The 23,760-nt window shown below is 38.9% G+C and overlaps 1 protein-coding gene across 1 annotated transcript in view; it reads right to left on the bottom strand.

Annotated features, from left to right (window-relative positions):
• TAFA4 (TAFA chemokine like family member 4) overlaps window positions 1-23,760 on the bottom strand; it is a 265,526-nt gene that overhangs the window by 42,972 nt on the left and 198,794 nt on the right. The window contains exon 4 of the mRNA XM_077130345.1: window positions 5,931-6,086. Within this exon, the coding sequence (XP_076986460.1) occupies window positions 5,931-6,086 (156 nt within the window). The remainder of the gene's footprint in view (window positions 1-5,930; window positions 6,087-23,760) is intronic.

Genomic DNA, 23,760 nt, shown 5'->3' with positions numbered 1-23,760 from the left:
TGTGCCCTTCATCTGACTGCCACTCAGGAAAACTGCTCAGGAAATACAATTTTTTTCTAATAGGGAGAATAGACAAAATACTCAATAAGAAATCTATATGAAAACACATTTTGAAAGGAGACCCTATGTCTCATCACACGTTCCATAAAGTCAAGAAAATCATCTGCAGTACAAATAGGAACTCTCATCCTAACTAACCAAATTCTGAAATCTCAGAAAAGTAGAAGAAATTTAGGTGTGGTCATAATTTTGAAACAAACAAACAAAAAACCATTAAGTAACTACCTCCAATTCCTAAGCTTTGTCTTATTAATCATTTTTAAACCCAATGTTTACAAGGCATTCACTTTAACAACATAAATTAAGCTTCATTTTACTACACGCTTATCTCATTTTACCATAAAACCATTCAGCATTATCTCGGTAGAGCAGTATGTTAGTAAATGTATAGAATATAGTTTTCACCACAAAACAGCCTTGTATATACCCATAGAAAGATTCAAAAGAAAGAACACCTACCAGCTGTACAATTGTCAGTTCTCAGGGTCCCCAAACCACAGCCTCAAGCAAATATTTCTTTATCCCTTTTCCAAAGTCCCAAAGTGTACCGAAGACAACTTTCACTACTTCAGGTGTTTTTTGTGAGTTAATTATAATGAAAATTTGATCGGAGGGAAAAAACAGCTAATTTTTCTCTGGGTTTAATGAAAAAAAGCTATGACTTTATGGGAAAACAATGAAAACCCTAGATAAGTATCTGTGGTGAGGATTAGCAAAAATGAATAAGGATATTCCACTTTCTATGTCAACATTAATTAGTGCCCTGCTCCAACATCTTTTTGCCTTTGTTTTAATTTAAATGTAAATTCAAGTGAATTTTGTTTCAGATCCTCTCTATTCTTATTGACAAATAAGATAAGAAGAACATATCAGCAGAGACTAGGTCTTCCCATATGCCAATTAGCAGCATGATACTGCATAATTATTATGAGATAAAGATTAAGCAGGTAAAGCTAAAAATCCCTAAAGGAAATACTTTCCGATAAGGAACAGGAGATCGGGGGATATGAAAACAGACATCCATCCTAACTAAAGCCTAAACTACAACTTCCTACACCTCCTCAGTGACTTTGATTCAAAAAACAGTTATTGAGCATTGACTGTTGCCAGGCAATGCTAGGTGCAGGGGACACAAAGATGAATGCACAAGCACAATCCCATCTCTTATGGTTTGGGGATTCTGTGACCACTAATGTTGGGTTAAGTTACATATTTATATAAAGCTTTTCCTGTGCTGTCCAAAATAGAAGTTTCTAGATATGTGTCCGCTTAAATTTAAATTTGCACTAGTCACATTTCAAGCATTCAATAGTCACATGTGGCTAGTGGTTACTGATGGTACTGGAAAGTGCAGCTATGGAATATTTCCATCATCATAGAAAGTTGTACTAAACAGTGCTGCAGAGACTCTGCTCAGATACCAAATAATTCTGCACCATCAATTGCTGATCCTATGACACTAGGGAAGTCAGTTAATCTTTGAGTCTATTACCTCTTTCTTTTTGCCACAGAAACAACCTAAATATCCACTAAGAGAGTTATAACTAAATAAATTATGGTTTATCCATCCAATGGACTGCTATGGACCATGTTGTAACTATCAAAATTGTTTGCTTGCTGTCTCAGCATCTACCATACCTTGGCTAAGCCACTTGCTTCAGTACTGACCTTCTTTCTGCCTCTGGGGTCTAACTCCCAGACAGAGCTCAAATCTGCGGCCACCACTCACACCCCTCACCCACACCCCACAGACGGCCCCAAATGATAAGTTAGCTATCCCCATGGCCCTTGGACTCTAAGTCCCTTTTCATGCATGTTTGCTTTACACTAACCAATTCCTAACTCCCATAGGAAACCTCCTGTTCTTCAGCCCTGGATCACAATAAAGGCACTAGCCCACAGGTCCTTCTCCCTCCGTGTGTGTGCGTCCCATCTGCTGATAGAGCCACCCCAATCTGACCACGCTTTCCATGGACCCCTTGTGGCGCCTCTCTCTCTCTCTCTCCGTCTCTCTGTCTCTCTCTCTGGGGCCTGTAACAACTATCTTTTCTCATGCATTATGGACTCAGTTTCCCATTGTGTTGTACCTGACCTTCACCAGAACACAAATTTAAAATCCAGCTTAAGTAATTTGAAACAGAACAATTTAAAAAGATCAAGTTAGAGCTTTATGTACTAGTATACAAAGATACTCACAACCAAATATGGATAGAAATAAAGCAAGTTGTATTAAGAATTATCGACGTGATATCATCTGTGTAAAATACCCTTTCATATATGAACTCTACCATGTATCTTCTACAAAACCATCTCTAACCCTAAGGTAGTGGCCAAAGGAGATTTTGCCCACATATAAAATTTAAAGCAAGCCAGTTTAGGTTAAGGTATTATTTTCTCTAAGATAAAGATGCAAACAGTAGTTACTATCCTAACAGTATCTTCTAGGTACCAATAAAAGTGCTTTCAGCACTATAAAACATTATCTATATATGACTTTTTAGATCCAAAGATTCTAGCTAGACAGAATATAAAAAATTGTTTATGATTCACATGTTCCTTTAGAAGTTTAAAACCTACAAAGGCAAATAAACACAGCTGTTACTTTTAAGAAGAAAACTGTGATTAGTGAAGATGAGTCAATTCTCCACTGTGTTAAAACTTCATTCTGGTACCTTCATTCCCCAGACATATATTCAGCATCAGCCATAGGTGGGCTGATGGGTAAAGAGATATGAATAAGACACACCAGGTCCCTACCCTCAAGTCACTTACTCTCTAACCAGGAAGGCACACATTCAAAAAGTTTTTAGAACACAATAGGATGAATGGCATATACTCTATAGGCATATACTCTATAGGCAGTATAGAGAGTGTGTTGGTTTGAAATTGTTGTGTACCCCCAGAAAAGCCATGATCTTTCAATCCTGACTCAATATTGTAGGATGAAACTTTTGATTAAGTTATTTCCATAGAGATGTGACCCACTCAAATGTGTGTGGGACCTTTTGATTAGGTAGTTTCCATAGAGACGTATCTCTGTCCATTCAAGGTGGGCCTTAATCTGTTTACTGAACTCATTTAAAAGGGAACCATTTTGGAAAAAGCTCAGAGCCAACACAGACAGAGATGTGTGGAGATGCAGAAAGAAAATGTCCCTAGGGAAGCCGTTTGAAACCAGAAGCCAAAGGACCAACAGATGCCAGCCCTGTGCCTTTCCAGATTGGCTTTTCTTGAGTCAAGGTATCTTTATCTGGATGCCTTAGTTTGGACATTTTTATGGCCTTAGAACTGTAAACTTGTAACTTAATAAATTCCCTTTATAAAAGCCCACCCATTTCTGACATATCGTATTTCCAGCAGCATTAAGCTAAAATACGGAGATATGAGAATATGCATAGGAGATTTGAAAGGAAGACAGAAATTAAATAGACAAGATGAGTGTTAGGGAAAGTTGGGCAATGATTCAGGCAAAGGATATAGGTATGTAAAGCCCAAACATGAAAGAATGGAAAGCTTCCAGTTTGGTTGGACACAGTAGCCAAAAGGGAAAAGCGAGATAGAGCTAGATTATGCAGGGCTTTGTAAACCATGGAAAGAGTTTGGATTTTATATTAAAGGCACTGTGAAGTCACTGAAGTGTGATTCTAAGAATGGGAGAGACATTGATATGATCACATTTTTGTAGAAGGATCATTCTGTATACAGGGTGGAGAATAAATATTAGGAGCAATAGGCTTAGCAAGATATGATATTAGACCTCGATCTCTGAGATAACAGTGGAAATAGAGAAAAAATTTAAAAAGAAGGAAATTTTTTAAAAATTAAAAAGAAGAAAAGAGACAGAATGGGCATGATAAGACTCAGCTGATGGAGAAGAAACATACTGAACCATTCCATCTGGAGGCATAGGGGCTTAGAAAATTTCCTTTAAATGTCATTTTTAAAAGTGTTTAAGATCTTCAGCATTGTTAACAGGGACACATTTTTTTATCCACAACCCCCAACACTGAAAAGCGCTGGAAATGGACAAAGTCTGTTGGAAGATGGAAGCCCAATGTGGATTAACATGAGGTTCTTCATCTCACCTTTGTCCCACCCAGCATGAATAATCATATATTTCACTGGAGAAATAGTAACATCTGGGATTACAGGATCCTGCTAGAGAACACATTAGGCTTGTTACATAACAGATGGTTTAGGCTAGCTTGTCTTTCTCAAATCTGAACAAAATCTGAATTCAGCAACCTATTTGGTCCCCAGGGTTTCTAATAAGGAGTTGTGGACTGGAAATTTTCTGCTTTCACTTTTCTTGTCTAAAGGGAGCTGAGATCTTGCTAATCCATAATGCTAATGGCCACGCAGCCCATAAATGTGTGTGCATCTGGTTGGCGAAGCAGATGCACATAAATGAGCCATCATTGTTAACCATGCAATAAGATCTGAAGTTAAGAATATGTGTGTTTGTGTTTCAACTGCTGACCTTAAGACATGCAACAGATAAGATTAGAAATATACATTTTCAGGGAAGTTCCATGCCATTATAAGGATGCTGATACTGTGCTAACCCCATGTATCTGTTTCCCTGTTTCTAAGAAGGTACCTGCAGGAAGAAGCCAGGATCAACAAAATGAATTCTTTCTATTCTACTACCTACAATCATCAAAATTCATCAAAAATTCATTCATTTTTTTTTGTATGCTGTATGGTGGGATCACATTTCATAATTTTTCCATGTAAGTATCACATTATTGCAGCACCATTGTCAAAGTTTTATTTGTTTTTGGTTTCTTTGTTTTGGGGGAAGTGCGTGGACCAGGAATCAAACCCATGTCTCCTGCATGGCAGATGAGAATTCTACCACTGAATTATCCTTGCACCTGACCCCCCATTCATTTATTTTTTAAAAACCATTGGCTCAATACTCTACTAGTGGGTTTGGAATCAGCAAATAAATGATACATGACTGTGGTAGTTAGGTTCAGGTGTCAACTTGGCTAGGTGAAGGTGCCTAATTCTGTTGTTGTGGACATGAGCCAATGGTACGTGAACCTCATTTGTTGCTCATTACATCTGCAGTCGGTTAGGAGGCATGCCTGCTGCAATGAATGATGTTTGATTTAATTGGCTGGTGCTTAAATGAGAGCTCAACGTAGCACAGCCCAAGCAGCTCAGCATACCTCATCTCAGCACTCGCAGCTCAGCCCAGGCCTTTGGAGATGCAGAAAGGAATCGCCATGGGGAAAGTTGTTGGAACCCAGAGGCCTGGAGAGAAGGCCAGCAGAGATCACCCTGTGCCTTCCCACATAAGAAAGAACCTCAGTTGAAAGTTAGCTGCCTTTGCTCTGAAGAACTAATGAAATAAATCCCTTTTATTAAAAGCCAATCTGTCTCTGGTGTGTTGCATTCTGGCAGCTAGCAAACTTGAAAAATGACCCCAACCTATTCTCAGAGAAGTTGCTCCAAAGAGGATAAATGTTTGTTAAAATAATAAACCAGAAATGAAATAAAGAAGATATTAGACTAAACGTTAAGCATGAGGTGAGAAAACCAGGAAGCCTGTTTATTTTTGTCTGGGAAGCAACTGCTTTGACAGGTGAGATTTGGACAGAGATGGGCAAAGAACAATTTAAACACATCCTCCCAGCTGACCTGTATTATAACTCCTCATTGGCCCCATTTGAGAGACATCATTAAATACTTACCTTATACATCAAGGAGAATTTGGAGCTGTGGTTAGGTTCGCTTTGGGACTGGTACTAACTTAGAAGCAACCTTGTTTTCTTTGGGTTGCAAATACAGTAGATCAGGGAGGTTCTTGGTAGTTTTAGGCCCTTTTGAAAAACTGGAAAAAATGACCAGAAAGGTCTTACCTTCAACACAGGAAGGCTGGGCCCGAGTTGTGCCTGCAACCTGTCCCGGGAAGCAAGAACACTTGACAGTTTGTGACCGCTCTTCTATGCGGTTCTTGTTGCAGCACCTGTGCACGGCAACCACCTCACAGGTACCTTGTTTGATTTGGTGGTGGCCTGGCAAGGAACAAGGGAGAAAAACAGACTTGCTAGTGTTAGAAGGAAATGAAACCACCAAGAGCGTGAACAATGCTAGTCTTATGTAGTTTTTTCCAGTCTCCTGTGCTATGTTTATGCAGCTCAGGAAGTTTTTATTTTGATATACTTTCAAATGCATACAAAATTGGCAAGAATAGTTTAAAAAAGAAAGAAAAGCTCCTGTAAACCTGAGGGAGGTGGAATTTTGGCCCCTAAGATCTCTGGCCCATGAATATATTACCTGACACAGCAAAAGAGATTCTGCAGATGTAGCTAAAAATGACTATTTGGTTGATATTAAAATAGGGAAGTTTATCATGGATCATCGACATGGCTCAAAGTAATCTCATGGGCTCATAAAAGCAGAAAGATCAGGCAGAAGAGGAAGTCAGAGAGATTGGAAGCACGAGGAAGATTCGATTTGCTGCGCAGTTCCGCTACCTTCATATGAAAGGGGCCATGTCACGGGAACGCAGACCTCTGCCCACAACCACAAGGAACAGAATTCTGCCTACAACCTCAATGAGGCTGGAAGCGTATTCAGCCCCAGCACCTCCAGGAAGGAACATAACTGTGCCGGGACCTTGCTGTTTAGCCAAGTGGTGAGACACTGAGCAGAGAATCCAGTCATGTTGTGCTGGACTTCTGGCCTACTGAAACTGTGGGATGATACACTTGTGTTGCTGTAAGCCACTAAATTTGTGATAATTTGTTACAGCAGCAAAAGAAAACTAATATAAAATCTTTCGCTCAGATTCACTCATTGTTAACATTTGGCCCCAAGTGCTTACTCATTCACACTCGTGTATTTCTTCTGACCCATTTACGAGTGTGCAAGACACAATCTTTACCTTTAAATACTTCAGTGTGTATTCCCCAGAAAGATGTTCTCTTACATAATTATCGAAATCAGAAGATATGACACTGATACAATGCTATTATCTAATCTACAGTCTAGATTCAAATTTGACCCATTATTCCAATAATGTCCTTTACAGTCATTTTCCCCTGGTTTAAGATCCAATCCAGGAGCATCAACTGCATTTAGCTGTCATGTTTCGTTAGCCTCCTTTAATCAGAAACTATCCCTCAGCCTGCATCTTACTTAACCCTGATATTTTCAAAAAGTAAATTTTAATCATTTCATAGAATGTTCCTCAATTTGTTTTTGTCTGGTGTTGCCTCATGATTAAATTTAGATTATATGTTTTTAGCAGAATACCCCAACAGCAGTACTGTGTTCTTCTCAGGACACCATATCAGGAGCACAGGATGTTCTTTTGTCCCATTATTGCCATCATTCCCTTTAATTACATGGTTAAGGTGGTGTCTGCCAGGTTCCTCCTCTGTAAAGGTACTGTTTCTCCCTTTGTAATTAATAGGTGTTTTGGGGGGAGATATATTAAGACCGTGAAAATATCTGTTCTTCCTCAAAAATTTGCCCACAAGTTTTAACATCCATTGATGATGCCCACCAGAATCAATTATTAACATGATGGTTGCAAAATAATTTCTATTTTAAGGTTTGAATTGCCCCAAGATCTGGCATAGCTTCACATGAGCAGCTATGTAATTTTGACATGTCCCCATTATTCTTTGAAAACTTCCTAAGTTTCTGACTCAAATGATGTTCCATGCTTACCTTGTATTTTCCCCGCCCACATCATTTTTTCAAAGATTCCTGATTGCTTTTAGTGGGGCAAGGGATTTAGAAAACAAGATCTTAGCACTTCGATATACACACTGCTGCTAGGGCATGGTTTCTAGCCCTTTCAGCAGCTAGAACTAGGGAAATCTGTGTGTGCGTGTGTGTGAAACCCTGTGAGTTCACACTGATAGCTCCAATTCCAATCTAGTACCACAAAGTCCTTGTTACTCTTGCCACAGTTCTATATTTTTGTCCCCCTTTTCCAACAATTGCTCCCATAATCTACATTTAACAGAAAGTAGTTTCAGCATTGCACATGCATTTAAATTTAAATTTATCAATTGAGAATCTTTTATTATAACAACAGAAATCAATCTGAGCTAACTTAATGCAAAGGTAATTCATTGGAAGATTATTGGATGTTTGCAAAACTAAAAGAAAACTTAGCTTAATGATAAGTGGAACCATTTTCATGGCTGGACCTGAAGAAATAATTCCATTCTTTATACCTGCCACTCTAGTAAAGGCATTAGTTCCAGGAAGGGAGTATTTAGCTGGCCCAGCTTAGGACACATGTCAGCAGAGGAAGCAGCTTCGAAAATGGTACTCCATCATCCCTGCCTCCTAGTGTTCACACACTTTTGCACAAGCCCTTCCCAAATAGTACCAGAGTGGGTCTGTATGATCAACAGCATATGGCAGAAGTGATAATTAAGTCACTTCTGAAATTATGTGGCTTCCATCTTGGGTGCCATTCTCTCCTCCTTGGATTAACCCTATGGAGAGGAACACGTAAGGAACCAAAGTCTCATGCCAGGAGCCATGTGAGTTTCTTGCAAGCAGATTGCTTATACGGTCCCTTCTACATTGAGCCAGGGTTGGTCAGTACAATAAGCATACAGTGGCAGAAGTGATAATATATTACTTCCACAATGAAGTTATAAAATACAGTGACACCTGCTCATGCTTATTCTTTCCCTTTCTTGGACCACTCAATCTAAGGGAAACTGGGTTGTGATCAGCTTTAGGGGGAAGCCCATGTGACAGGGAACTGATATCTACAGCCAAGAGTCACATGAGTGAATAAGGACACAGCTCTTCCAACCCAGATCTTCAGAGACTGCACTCCCAGCCGAGAGCTTAAATGTAATCTCAGGGGAGAATCAGAACTAAAACCACCCAGCTAAGCCACTCTGTGATTCCTGACCTTCAGTAATTGCGTGAGTTATCATATGTTTATTGTTTTATATGTCTAGGTTTTAGAGTAATTTGTTACACAGCAGTGATAACTAATACACCAACTCTGGCTACATCAGGCCAAAGAGACTTACCTTTGATCTGATAGAAATAATGTAAACAAGACTGGAGAGGCACTGTTCAGAAATTCTTAATGAAAGACAACCTTTTTGAGTACCCTGGAGCACACTGGTGATTTTCAGATACATCCATTTACATATAAATTGTTATGTGAATTATAAGCAATCTCATCTACTCATTAAAACAGGTTCTCTAAGGATTCCCACTGGTTAATGCCATGCCTGATTCCTATTGCTGCACATGCTTCAAAATAATAAAAATAGTTTTAAAATATTCCACATCTCAGATGTTTTAACCATGAATAAAAGCCTTCTACAAAATAACCCCTATTACTAAGAATTTTTTTTCTAGCCCTTTCCTGTCATACTATCTTAAGTGTTGGCAGAAGCAAAATTCAATCACTGGGGATAACAAATACTAGAACAATGCTTCATTTGAAAAACAGATAAAGGCAGAACCAGTGCCCAGAGAATCAACTATCATCCACAGAGAAAGTTTTCACCCTGCTGCTGAAGAAAGCAGAAACTTAAAAGAAGTGATTAACACAAGAAGCCTGATTAAATATTCACAAGAGTGTGACTGCCCATAGGTAGCTGTATGCAATTTCTAATAAATAAATAAATAAATAAATAAATAAATAAATAGTAATTACATTGTCAGTGAAGTAGCAGACTTGACCACTGAGCAAGCAGCACAGTGAGGACTGGGAAGAGTGGCTGGTAGAAGATCTTTCCTTTGGTTTCCAATTTCACATAAGCACCTTCAGGTCAAACGTTCCCTGACAGCTAATGCCTAGTGGTATAGAGGGACCAGGATGAATTTGTGCCCAATCATCTTTCAATGACTGCCTCCCTATTGACCGTCATGCCTTAGTTAGATTATTATATGATCCTAGAGAGTGTGTAATGGAAGCAGCTCAAAACCTGATAAAGAAAAATGATAAACATGCTTTAGTAACTTCTTGGACTAATCAAGATGTGATGAAATCACAGCCAGTGATTTTATAGTTAAAATCTGCATTGCCAATTAGATAACAATCCACAAACAGAAATGATTTTTTTATTAATAGATGAAACTTAGAACCAGTTCCCACTGCCTCTGAGTAGTCAATTTGCCTGGTCTTTGGATTTTATTTATTTATATGGCACCTACACATATCCTTCACTGATTTTAAGATACATGTTTATTCATTTTTATCACGTCAGGAAGCATCAAAATTGATAACATCTTACAATTAGAATTTGCATTGTTTTACTTTCTTGGGAGTATGAGTAGTGGGTATATCTCATAACAGATGGCATCTTAGATTTGAGGAAATAGAGTGGGTTACAGACATAACTCTTAATGATTTTACAGATTAACCTGTGCGGTCTTGTAAAACTGTTATGAGGTAGGTGATATTTTTATTTCTATTTTGCTTTTGATGAAATATACAAAAACTAACTAACTTGCCCACGGATATACTACTAGAACTTGGAAAAGATGGGATTTGAACCTAGGCAGTGCCTGTGTTCTCACAGGATGGGCAGAAAGATTTTCTCTTGCTTTGGTTGCTAAATATTTAACTAAACAAGCGAAATGGCATCTCCACCACAGTGAGCCACAAGACTTGGCTCAGCTTCCCATTGAAAACATCTTTGCTACTTGATAACACTGTTTGTGGACCTCTATATAGACAGTTTCTAGAAATGTGTATACCAGTGGCACTGGACCATGATCTTGGAACAAGGATGTGCTTCATATCTCTAAAATCTTCAGCTCCCGGCAAAGAGGAGATAGGTACTCAGAAACAGGTTCTTGAAATTACTCAAAGTGTAATGAGAGGAGATAGAGAGCCAGTATGGCCTTCACACAGCAATCATTGATGCTACTTTTTGGAGCAACTCATGTTGTAATATCATGCAGCATGGTATCATATATTGGTGTTGCTGGATGGAAAATTGAGAGTTGAGTATCACCAAGAAACTGGTGGTTTTCATGGTAAATTTAGTCCTTCAAAAAAGGTACAGGAGGGATGCCTTGTTCAAAAGCCTGGTACCAGAGTGGCCACTTCAAGCAAATTCACTTAAAGCAAAGATGAATTTTCTCTCATAAACAGCAGGGACCATTTAGGTTGGTGGTAGTTTGACAAAGTTGCTATCACAAATGCAACAAACTGGATTTGGGTTAGATAACAGGAATTTTTTGGCTCCCAGTTTTAAGGCTAGAAGAAGTCCCAAATCCAGGAATTAGTAAAGCTTGCTTTCACCTGGAGTCTGTAAGGTTCTGGAGGTGACTGCTGATGTCCCCTGGGGTTCCTTGGCACGGATCTCTGCCTCTTACCACAAGGCGGTCTCTTGATCTCTCTCAGTCAATTCCAGTTTTGCTTACTTTGGCTTCATACTGTGTGGCTGCTCCAACTTCTGCCTTCCAGTTTCTTCTCTTCATCAGACCTCTGGTAATATGAACCGGTAATATAAGACCCATCCTCATTCCATTGGGCCTCATCTTAACTAAAATTAAAATCTTCCTAAGGCCTATTTGTATGTAAACAGTGGGCTCACACATACAAGGATGTGGATTAAGAAAAAGAACATGTCTGTCAAGGTGCATAATTCAATCTACCAAGTTAGAGGTCCATTTTGAAAAATAAAGCTAAGTAAACTTCTTATGTGGACAAGAGCTACAGAGTTTTGAGTTTCAAGGTGTGAAATGGAGCAGATAAGACTGAATAATGTACATGTGCGGCTGCTCTCTGGTCAAAGAGAAAACGAAGCCCTATTCCCTTAGTGCTGTCTGTTCATCCTTGTCAGCTGCTAGTCCATTTCCCTCCTGGTTTAGTCTAGGTGGTTAGGTGAATGGCTCTTTCTATTTAACTGACATCTGCATGTACTGTTTTCATTTGAGGCATCCTTCATACCTAGAGAAACTTGAAACTGTTATTTGATTCCTTTGCACACTTTTGAAATTACAGTCAAGTTGCAGATTTCCTTTTCAAAAAAAAAAAAGACAGGATATTTGCCAGACTGTAAGATGTAGGAAGCCTGGTTTCTCACCCACCAGCATAAATAATGTAGACACCATTAAACATTAAGATCATCCTTATGACAAAAATTGATTGCTTTAAGATTGCTTTAGAGGATGGATTAATGTCATCTAAAAAGTAAATTGCTTAAATGAGTATCATTTTTTCTTATTAAATACATTTTTGAGAAAAGGTGCAAACAACAGGAAAAATATCCATATGTCCCAGCGGGGGACAAGACCTTTGCATTTTAAAAGGGATAAAATACGAAACCAGATATACACTAGATGTTCTTCAGTTGAAACTACTTGAAAGCTGATAGAGAGAAGGCATCAGATGAGGAGGCCTAATTTCCCTTGGATTCTTTTCCTTTTGTTCAGATCCTTTCTCTCCTTCCTCTTCCTGCCCAACATGAGAAAATACGCCCTCAAAGGAAAGCCTCACACTTGAGTGCTCTTCTTAGAGGCATTTATTTGATTTGCGTGGGGTTTTTCTCTACGACATTCTCAGCCTTCCTCTGTGAGAAGAGAGCAGAGGAAAAAAAAGACCAAACACAAGATTTCATGAAGCTAAGGCTTGCTGGGAACATAGAGAATGCTGATACGGTGAGTGTTGAGGGCAATGCCAGCTGTCAGATTTGGGCAATTCAGCTGAGTTTCTCAATCTCATATTCCTCATGTATAAGTATCATATTATTTTCCTCATGTGATGGTGATAAGGTTTACATTAAAGTGATGAATGAACATAGTAAGATTCTTGCAACACAGTAGATGCTGAATAAATTGTTTTTGTTTGTTTCCACAGCCATTCAATAAATAGTTAACAAGTATTTACTCTGTGCTGGACACATGAGAATATGTTACTGAAATGGTAAAAGACAAAATCCTCTTCCACGAGGATTTGGTGGAAGAGAAAGCAGGGAATGTGCAATTCAAAACACGGAGGTCCTAAGAAATTCCCGTTTGTGTGAGAAGTTATAGCAGCTGAGAGAACCAGCCATGCAGATATCAGAGGCAAGAAGGCCAATATGAATGGAGCTGAGTGAAAGAAAGGAAGATTAGTAGGAGATGATGCCGAGATATGATGGAGGGTGGATGGGTAGATCACCCCATGGTTCAACATGAGGACTCAGGCTTTTACTCCAGGTGAGATGGGAAGCCACTGGAGATTTTGCACTTAAAATTACCTTATCTGGCCATTATTAAACAAATAAGCAATTACAAGTGTTGGAGAGAATGTGGAGAAATTGAAACTCATTTATTGCTGATGGGGATGCAAAATGGTGTCGCTGCTATGGAGGACTCTGGCAGTTCCTCAGGAAGCTGAGTATAGAGTTGCTTACAATCTGGCAATTCTGCTACTCGGTTTATACCCAGAAAATCTGAAAGCAGGGACATGAAAAGATATTTGCACACCTATGTCCACAGCAGTGTTATTCATGATTCCCAAAAGATGGAAACAACCCAAATGTCCATGAACAGGTGAATATATAAACAAAATGTCGTGTATACATACAATGGAATATTAGTCAGCAGTAAGAAGAAATGAAGTCCTAAAGCATGGGAAAACATGGAAGAAACTTGTGGACATTAAGTTAAGTGAAAAAAGTCAGACACAAAAGGAGAAGTATTATATGATCTCACTAATACGAACTAATTATAATATGTTAGCTCATAGATATAACATATAGAATATAGGTTGCCAGGAGATAGAATGAGGCTAAACAATAGGGAACAGTTACTTAATATGTGCAGAACGTTTAACTAGGTTGAACTTAAATGTTTGGAAATGGACAGAGGTGATGGTAGTATGTTATTATGAGAATAGTTAACAGTAATGAATTGTGTGAGAATGTAGTAGGAATGGGGAAGTTTAGAGTCATGTATGCCACCAGAAGGAAAGTTGGAGGTTAAAACATAGGAATAGATAACACAGTAAATCTTGTGGTAGACAATGTCTGTGATAACTGTACAAATATTGAAAAGTTCTTTCATGAACTAGAACAAATATGTAGCACTATTACAAGCAGTTAATAATAGAGGGTTAATGGGATAAATGTGCCTATTGCAAACTATGCACTATAGTTAATGGTAATATCTCAATATTCTTTCTTCAACAGTAATAAATAACATTCCAGTACTAGGGATCAAAAATAGGGGTGCGGGAATAAGGGGTATGGGAGAATTTGGGTTTCCTTTTTTATTTTCATTTATTTTCTGGAGTAATGAAAATGTTCTAAAATTCATCATGGTGATGAATGTACAATTATGTGATGATACTGCAAGTCACTGATTGTATACTTTGGATGGTTTCTATGGTGTGTGACTGTATCTCAATAAAATTGCATTAAAAAACAAAAAATACCTTATCTTGTATATAATTATGTGGGGTTTTTTTATTTAATGTGTTATCTCTGGAATTTAGACAGAGGTGTTTCTTAGGTGTGTATCCTGTCAGTAATATGACAGATTTCCTTGACCTGACATAGTTTCAAAAGATCTATATGTGATGGGCCACTAGCAAGACTGACAAAGAAAGAAGAGAGAGGATGCAAATAAACAAAATCAGAAATGAGAAGGGATGTGTAACCACAGACCCTGAGGAAATAAAAGAAATCATAAGAGGATACTATAAACAACCATTTGCCAACAAACTAGACAACTCAGATGAAATGGACAAATTACTGGAAACACACAAACAACATACACTGAATAAGAAAGAAAGAGAAGAGCTCAACAAACCAATCACGAATAAAGAAATTCAATCAGTCATCAGAAATCTTCCTACAAATAAAAAGCCCAGAGCCAGATGGCTTCACAGGGGAATTTTATCAAACATTCCAAAAAGAACTAACACCAATCCTGTTCAGATTTTCAAAAAAATTGAGGAAAAAGAAACCCTACCTAACTCATTTTATGAAGCTAATATCATTTTAATACCAAAACCAGGTAAAGATGCTATAAGAAAAGAAAACTACAGACCAATCTCCCTAATGAACATAGATGAAAAAATTCTCAACAAAATATTAGGAAATTGAATCCAACAACACATTAAAAGAATTACATACCACGACCAAGTAAGGTTTCTACCAAGAATGCAAGGATGGTTCAACACAAGAAAATCAATTAATGTAATACAGCATGATAACAAATCGAAAGGAAAAATCACATGATCATCTCAATTGATGCTGAAAAAAGCACTCGACAAAATTCAACATCTTTTTCTGGTAACAACACTCCAGAAGATAGAAATCAAAGGTAACTACCTCAATATAATAAAGAGAATATATGAAAAACAAATAGGCAGCATTGTACCCAATGGAGAGAGACTGAAAGCTTTCCCCCTAAGATAAGGAACAAGACAGGGATGCCCACTATCACCACTATTATTCAACATTGTGCTAGAAATTCTAGTGAGAGCAATCAGGCAGGAAAAAGAAACAAAAGGGATCCAAATTGGAATGGAAGAAGTAGAACTCTCATTATTTGCAGATGACATGATATTATACTTGGAAGATTCTGAGAAATCTACAGCAAAGTTATTTGAGCTAATAAACAAATTCAAGAAGGTGGCAGGATATAAAATTAATGTGCAAAAATCAGTAACATTTCTATACACAAGCAATGACCTAGCTGAGGAGTCAGTTAAGGAGAAAAATCCATTCAAAATAGCAACTAACAGAATCAAGTACTTAGGAATGAACTTAACTAGGTGTGTAAAGGACTTGTACATAGAAAACTACATAACATTGCTAAAAGAAATCAAAGGGGCTCTAAATAGATGGAAAGACATTCCTGCTCATGAATAGGAAGGCTAAATATAGTTAACATATCAATTCTCCCCAAATTGATCTACAGATTTAACACAGTACCATTCAAAATTCCAACAACCTACTTTGAAGATTTGGAAAGCTAAATATCAAATTTATCTGGAAGGGAAAGAGACCCCGAATAGCTAGACGCACTGTAAAAAAGAAGAATGAAGTGGATGATTAACACTCCCTGACTTTAAAACCTATTATAAAGCCACAGTGGTCAAAACAGCATGGTTCTAGCACAAAGATAAAGGCAGTGACCAATGGAATCAAACTGAGAGTACAGAAATAGACCAACAAATATATGGTCAACTGGCTTTTGACAAGGCCCCCCAAATCCTCTGAACTGGGACAAAATAGTCTTTTCAATAATTAGGCATGCAAGAACTGGATATCAATAGCCAAAAGAATGAAAGAAGACCCCTGTCTTACACCCTACACAAAAATTAACTCAAAGTGGAAATAACACCTAAATATAAGAACTAGTACCAAAAAGCTTCTAGGAAAAAAATGTAGGGAAACATCTTCAAGACCTAGTAATAGGAGGTAGCTTCCAAACTTCACACCCAAAACACAAGCAACAAAAGAAAAAATAGATGAATGGGAAATCCTCAAAATCAAATGCTTTTGCACCTCAAAAGACTTTGTCAAAAAGGTGAAGAGGCAGCCAACTCAATCGGGGAAAATATTTGGAAATCACATATCAGACAAAGGTGTGATTTCCTGTATATAAAAGAAATCATATAACTCAACAACAAACAACCCAATTATAAAATGGGCTAAAGATTGAATAGGCATTTTTCTGAAGAGCAAATACAGATGGCTCAGAGGCACATGAAGAGGTGCTCATTTTCATTGGCTATAAGGGAAATGCAGGTCAAGACTACAATGAGATACCACCTCACACCTATTAGAATGGCTGCTATTAAACAAACAGGTAACTATAAATGTTGGAGAGGATATGGAGAAACTGGGACACTTATGCACTGCTGGTGGGAATGTATAATGGTGCAGCCACTATAGAAGACTGTTTGGCAGTTCCTTAGAAAACTAAATATTGAGTTGCCCTATGACTCAGCAATAGCACTTCTCGGTACATACCCAGAAGAACTGAAAGCAACAACATAAACAGACATTTGCACACCGATGTTCATAGCAGCATTATCCACAACTGCCAAAAGATGGAAACAAACAAAATGCCCATCAACAGACAAGTGGATCAACAAAATGTGGTATATACATACGATGGAATATTATGCAGCAGTAAGACAAAATGACATCCTGAAGCACATGACAAAATGGATGAGTCTTAAGGACATAGTGCTGAGTAAAATTAGCCAGACACAAAAGGATAGATACTGTATGATTTCACTGTTATGACCAGCATAAAGGTATAATCAGGGGCTTATAATACAGAATATAAGGGACTTAGAGATACACAAAAGTTAGAGATAGGTGAATGGTTAGCTAATGAGGTTGATCTCCAAGGTAAGGGAATAGATAGGAGTGAAGGTGGTTGTCTACTCAGTCTATAAGTAATATTACCATATTGAAGATGAAAAAGATTGTAAGGGGTTGCATAGACTTATGTGTCCCACTGATTGACACAAGAAATATGAATTAGTCCTTGTAAGAATTACGGCAAAGACATGATTCATGTTCAAAGTGTGTTTAAGTACAGGGTATGGGGGAAAACTGATATTGCATCCTACGGGGCTGTGTTCAAAAGGAAAACATCAGCACTACCAGAGCAACTGCAGAGGTAAATAATGGGGTGAGGGACAAGAGTTAAGAGGAGATTTAGATTTTCTATTTGGCGAGGGTGTGTTAATTGGTTTTCTGTCTCTTGGGAACGATAAAATTATCTAAAATTGAGAATGTTGATGGACTGTGGACTTTGGGAACTATACATGATGCCTGATAAAAGCAGGTGGATGAAGGAAGAACTAACTGAGAAGTAGATTGGTGGTGCATACTTATGAATGAAGATTGTGCTGTTATAAAAATTAACAAAGTCGTGAGGTATGCAACGATGTGAATGAACATGTGGGACATTTGGTGAGGCAAAATAAGCCAGGAACAAGAGAATAACAATGGTATGGTCACCTTTAGAAAATGCTTATAAGAAAACAGGGGCCGGACCGCCGCGCGGCGCACGCGCCCCGCAGCAGCCGAGCCGCCCGACCTCCCTACCCCCTCTCTTTCTCCGCCGGACCGCCGCGCGGCGCACGCGCCCCGCAGCAGCCGAGCCGCCCGACCTCCCTACCCCCTCTCTTTCTCCGCCGGACCGCCGCACGGCGCACGCGCCCCGCAGCAGCCGAGCCGCCCGACCTCCCTACCCCCTCCCCTCCTCCCCCTCCTGCTCCGGCTGCTCTCCAACCAACACGGTGCCCTCTTCCCCCGCCTTCACCGTGCTCCTCCGCCACCAGCCTCGACAGCCTTGCCGCCCTCACCTTTCCTCCTCCAGAACAACTACTGGGGGAGTGGAGATAATACAGAGCAGCTCCCGGAGCCACGAGGGAGATCAAAGGGACAGCGTACCCCATCCTGCAACGGCTGACTATCTGGGAGAACCAGCTCCGGTGAGATCACCAAGGGGCACGGGCTTTCCTGGGTGGGACAGCAAGCGACCGGAGTCCCTCCCTTCCACCTTCCCAAGCCAGCTGGTAGAATTGGACAGGCGGTCCCCTTAGGCCGCGGCGGCTGGTGCCCCCACCACACGAGGCCCCCCGGAACAACTGAGATAGTTGGGTCGGAAATCCCCAGACTGCGGAGAACAGTGACCGGGGGATCCCTTCCAAACACGTGACTCCCCCGTCGGCTGGGAGCAGTGCACTCTCCCGGGCTGCGACAGCTGGCGCCCTCCCGCCACGCTTGGTGCCCCGGGCCGACTAGCTAATTTGGCCGGACGCTCTCCTGTGCTGCGACAGCCGGCGACCCTCCCCGCGTTTGGAACCCCGGGCCGGCTGGCATTCTTCCAAGACGCTTCGGTTGCCGAACCTCCCCTACGGCGAGAGTTTTCCAGAGTTGAGGGACCCACAGCAACTTTCGCTGGTGGAACCCACAGACAGGCGTGTGCCACGTGCGCCACCTACTGGGCAGGATAGGAAGAACAGAACCCAGAGACTGCGCAGAAAAATCTTTCAACCTGTGGGGTCGAACACCCGGGGAAATCTGACTAAATGCCCAGACGCCAGCAGAAGATAACGGATCACGCTCAGAAAATTGAACATATGGCCCAGTCAAACGAAGAAACCAATAGTTCAAATGAGATACAGGAGCTGAAACAACTAATGCTGAATATACGAACAGAAATGGAAAACCTCTTCAAAAACGAAATCGATAAATTGAGGGAGGACATGAAGAAGCCATGGGCTGAACATAAAGAAGAAATAGAAAAACTGAAAAAACAAATCACAGAACTTATGGAAGTGAAAGATAAAGTAGAAAACATGGAAAAAACAATGGATACCTACAATGACAGATTTAAAGAAACAGAAGATAGAATTAGTGATTTGGAGGATGAAACATCTGAACTCCAAAAAGAAACAGAAACTATCCGGAAAAGAATGGAAAAATTTGAACAAGGTATCAGGGAACTCAAGGACAATGTGAACCGTACAAATATACGTGTAGTGGGTATCCCAGAAGGAGAAGAGAAGGGAAAAGGAGGAGAAAAACTAATGGAAGAAATTATCACTGAAAATTTCCCAACTCTTATGAAAGACCTAAAATTACAGATCCAAGAAGTGCAGCGCACCCCAAAGAGATTAGACACAAATAGGCGTTCCCCAAGACACTTACTAGTTAGAATGTCAGAGGTCAAAGAGAAAGAGAGGATCTTGAAGGCAGCGAGAGAAAAACAATCCGTCACATACAAGGGAAACCCAATAAGACTATGTGTAGATTTCTCAGCAGAAACCATGGAAGCTAGAAGACAGTGGGATGATATATTTAAGTTACTAAAAGAGAAAAACTGTCAGCCAAGACTCCTATATCCAGCAAAATTGTCCTTCAAAAATGAGGGAGGAATTAAAACATTCTCAGACAAAAAGTCACTGAGAGAATTTGTGACCAAGAGACCAGCTCTGCAAGAAATACTAAAGGAAGCACTAGAGTCAGATACAAAAAGACAGAAGAGAGAGACATGGAGAAAAGTGTAGAAAGAAGGAAAGACAGATATGATATATATAATACAAAAGGCAAAATGGTAGAGGAAAATATTATCCAAACAGTAATAACTCTAAATGTCAATGGACTGAATTCCCCAATTAAAAGACATAGACTGGCAGAATGGATTAAAAAACAGGATCCTTCTATATGCTGTCTACAGGAAACACATCTTAGACCCAAAGATAAATATAGGTTGAAAGTGAAAGGTTGGGAAAAGATATTTCATGCAAACAACAACCAGAAAAGAGCAGGAGTGGCTATACTAATATCCAACAAATTAGACTTCAAATGTAAAACAGTTAAAAGAGACAAAGAAGGACACTATATACTAATAAAAGGAACAATTAAACAAGAAGACATAACAATCATAAATATTTACGCACCGAACCAGAATGCCCCAAAATACGTGAGGAATACACTGCAAACACTGAAAAGGGAAATAGACACATATACCATAATAGTTGGAGACTTCAATTCACCACTCTCATCAATGGACAGAACATCTACACAGAGGATCAATAAAGAAATAGAGAACCTGAATATTACTATAAATGAACTTGACTTAACAGACATTTATAGGACATTACATCCTACAACAGCAGGATACACCTTTTTCTCAAGTGCTCATGGATCATTCTCAAAGATAGACCATATGCTGGGTCACAAAGCAAGTCTTAACAAATTTAAAAAGATTGAAATCATACACAACACTTTCTCGGATCATAAAGGAATGAAGTTGGAAATCAATAATAGGCGGAGTGCCAGAAAATTCATAAATACATGGAGGCTCAACAACACACTCTTAAACAACAAGTGGGTCAAAGAAGAAATTGCAAGAGAAATTAGTAAATACCTAGAGGCAAATGAAAATGAAGACACAACATATCAAAACTTATGGGACGCAGCAAAGGCAGTGCTAAGAGGGAAATTTATTGCCCTAAATGCCTTTATCAGAAAAGAAGAAAAGGCAAAAATGCAGGAATTAACTGTCCACTTGGAAGAACTGGAGAAAGAACAGCAAACTAATCCCAAAGCAAGCAAAAGGAAAGAAATAACAAAGATTAGAGCAGAAATAAATGAAATTGAAAACATGAAAACAATAGAGAAAATCAATAAGACCAGAAGTTGGTTCTATGAGAAAATCAACAAGATTGATGGGCCCTTAGCAAGATTGACAAAAAGAAGAAGAGAGAGGATGCAAATAAATAAGATTAGAAATGAAAGAGGAGACATAACTACTGACCTCACAGAAATAAAGGAGGTAATAACAGGATACTATGAACAACTTTATGCTAATAAATACAACAATTTAGAAGAAATGGACAGGTTCCTGGAAAGACAGGAACAACCAACTTTGACTCAAGAAGAAATAGACGACCTCAACAAACCAATCACAAGTAAAGAGATTGAATTAGTTATTCAAAACCTCCCTAAAAAGAAAAGTCCAGGACCAGACGGCTTCACATGTGAATTCTATCAAACATTCCAGAAAGAATTAGTACCTACTCTCCTCAAACTCTTCAACATAATCGAAGTGGAGGGAAAACTACCTAATTCATTCTATGAAGCCAACATCACCCTCATACCAAAACCAGGCAAAGATATTACAAAAAAAGAAAACTACACACCAATCTCTCTAATGAATACAGATGCAAAAATCCTCAATAAAATTCTAGCAAATCGTATCCAACAACACATTAAAAGAATTATACATCATGACCAAGTAGGATTCATCCCAGGTATGCAAGGATGGTTCAACATAAGAAAATCAATTAATGTAATACACCATATCAACAAATCAAAGCAGAAAAATCACATGATCATCTCAATTGATGCAGAGAAGGCATTTGACAAGATTCAACATCCTTTCCTGCTGAAAACACTTCAAAAGATAGGAATACAAGGGAACTTCCTTAAAATGATAGAGGGAATATATGAAAAACCCACAGCTAATATCATCCTCAATGGGGAAAAATTGAAAACTTTCCCCCTAAGATCAGGAACAAGACAAGGATGTCCACTATCACCACTATTATTCAACATTGTGTTGGAAGTTCTAGCCAGAGCAATTAGGCAAGAAAAAGAAATACAAGGCATCAAAATTGGAAAGGAAGAAGTAAAACTATCACTGTTTGCAGACGATATGATACTATATGTAGAAAACCCAGAAAAATCCACAACAAAATTACTAGAGCTAATAAATGAGTACAGCAAAGTAGCAGGCTACAAGATCAACATTCAAAAATCTGTAGCTTTTCTATACACTAGTAAAGAACAAGCTGAGGTAGAAATCAAGAAACGAATCCCATTTACAATCGCAACTAAAAGAATAAAATACCTAGGAATAAATTTAACCAAAGAGACAAAAAACCTATATAAAGAAAACTACAAAAAACTGTTAAAAGAAATCACAGAAGACCTAAATAGATGGAAGGGCGTACCGTGTTCATGGATTGGAAGACTAAATATAGTTAAGATGTCAATCCTACCTAAATTGATTTACAGATTCAATGCAATACCAATCAAAATCCCAACAACATATTTTTCAGAAATAGAAAAACCAATAAGCAAATTTATCTGGAAGGGCAGGGTACCCCGAATTGCTAAAAACATCTTGAGGAAAAAAAACGAAGCTGGAGGTCTCGCGCTGCCTGACTTTAAGGCATATTATGAAGCCACAGTGGTCAAAACAGCATGGTATTGGCATAAAGATAGATATATCGACCAATGGAATCGAATAGAGTGCTCAGATATAGACCCTCTCATCTATGGACATTTGATCTTTGATAAGGCAGTCAAGCCAACTCACCTGGGACAGAACAGTCTCTTCAATAAATGGTGCCTAGAGAACTGGATATCCATATGCAAAAGAATGAAAGAAGACCCATCTCTCACACCCTATACAAAAGTTAACTCAAAATGGATCAAAGATCTAAACATTAGGTCTAAGACCATAAAACAGTTAGAGGAAAATGTTGGGAGATATCTTATGGATCTTACAACTGGAGGTGGTTTTATGGACCTTAAACCTAAAGCAAGAACACTGAAGAAGGAAATAAATAAATGGGAGCTTCTCAAAATTAAACACTTTTGTGCATCAGAGAACTTCATCAAGAAAGTAGAAAGACAGCCTACACAATGGGAGACAATATTTGGAAATGACATATCAGATAAGGGTCTAGTATCCAGAATTTATAAAGAGATTATTCAACTCAACAACAAAAAGACAGCCAACCCAATTACAAAATGGGAAAAAGACTTAGACACCTACCAGAAGAAGAAATACGGATGGCCAAGAGGCACATGAAGAGATGCTCAATGTCCCTGGCCATTAGAGAAATGCAAATCAAAACCACAATGAGATATCATCTCACACCCACCAGAATGGCCATTATCAACAAAACAGAAAATGACAAGTGCTGGAGAGGATGCGGAGAAAGAGGCACACTTATTCACTGTTGGTGGGAATGTCAAAGGGTGCAACCACTGTGGAAGGCAGTTTGGCGGTTCCTCAAAAAGCTGAATATAGAATTGCCATACGACCCAGCAATACCATTGCTAGGTATCTACTCAAAGGACTTAAGGGCAAAGACACAAACGGACATTTGCACACCAATGTTTATAGCAGCGTTATTTACAATTGCAAAGAGATGGAAACAGCCAAAATCTCCATCAACAGAAGAGTGGCTAAACAAAC

Source organism: Tamandua tetradactyla, chromosome 15 (genome assembly GCF_023851605.1).
Source record: "Tamandua tetradactyla isolate mTamTet1 chromosome 15, mTamTet1.pri, whole genome shotgun sequence".
NCBI lineage: Eukaryota > Metazoa > Chordata > Mammalia > Pilosa > Myrmecophagidae > Tamandua > Tamandua tetradactyla.
This window is presented reverse-complemented; position numbering and strand designations above follow the sequence as displayed.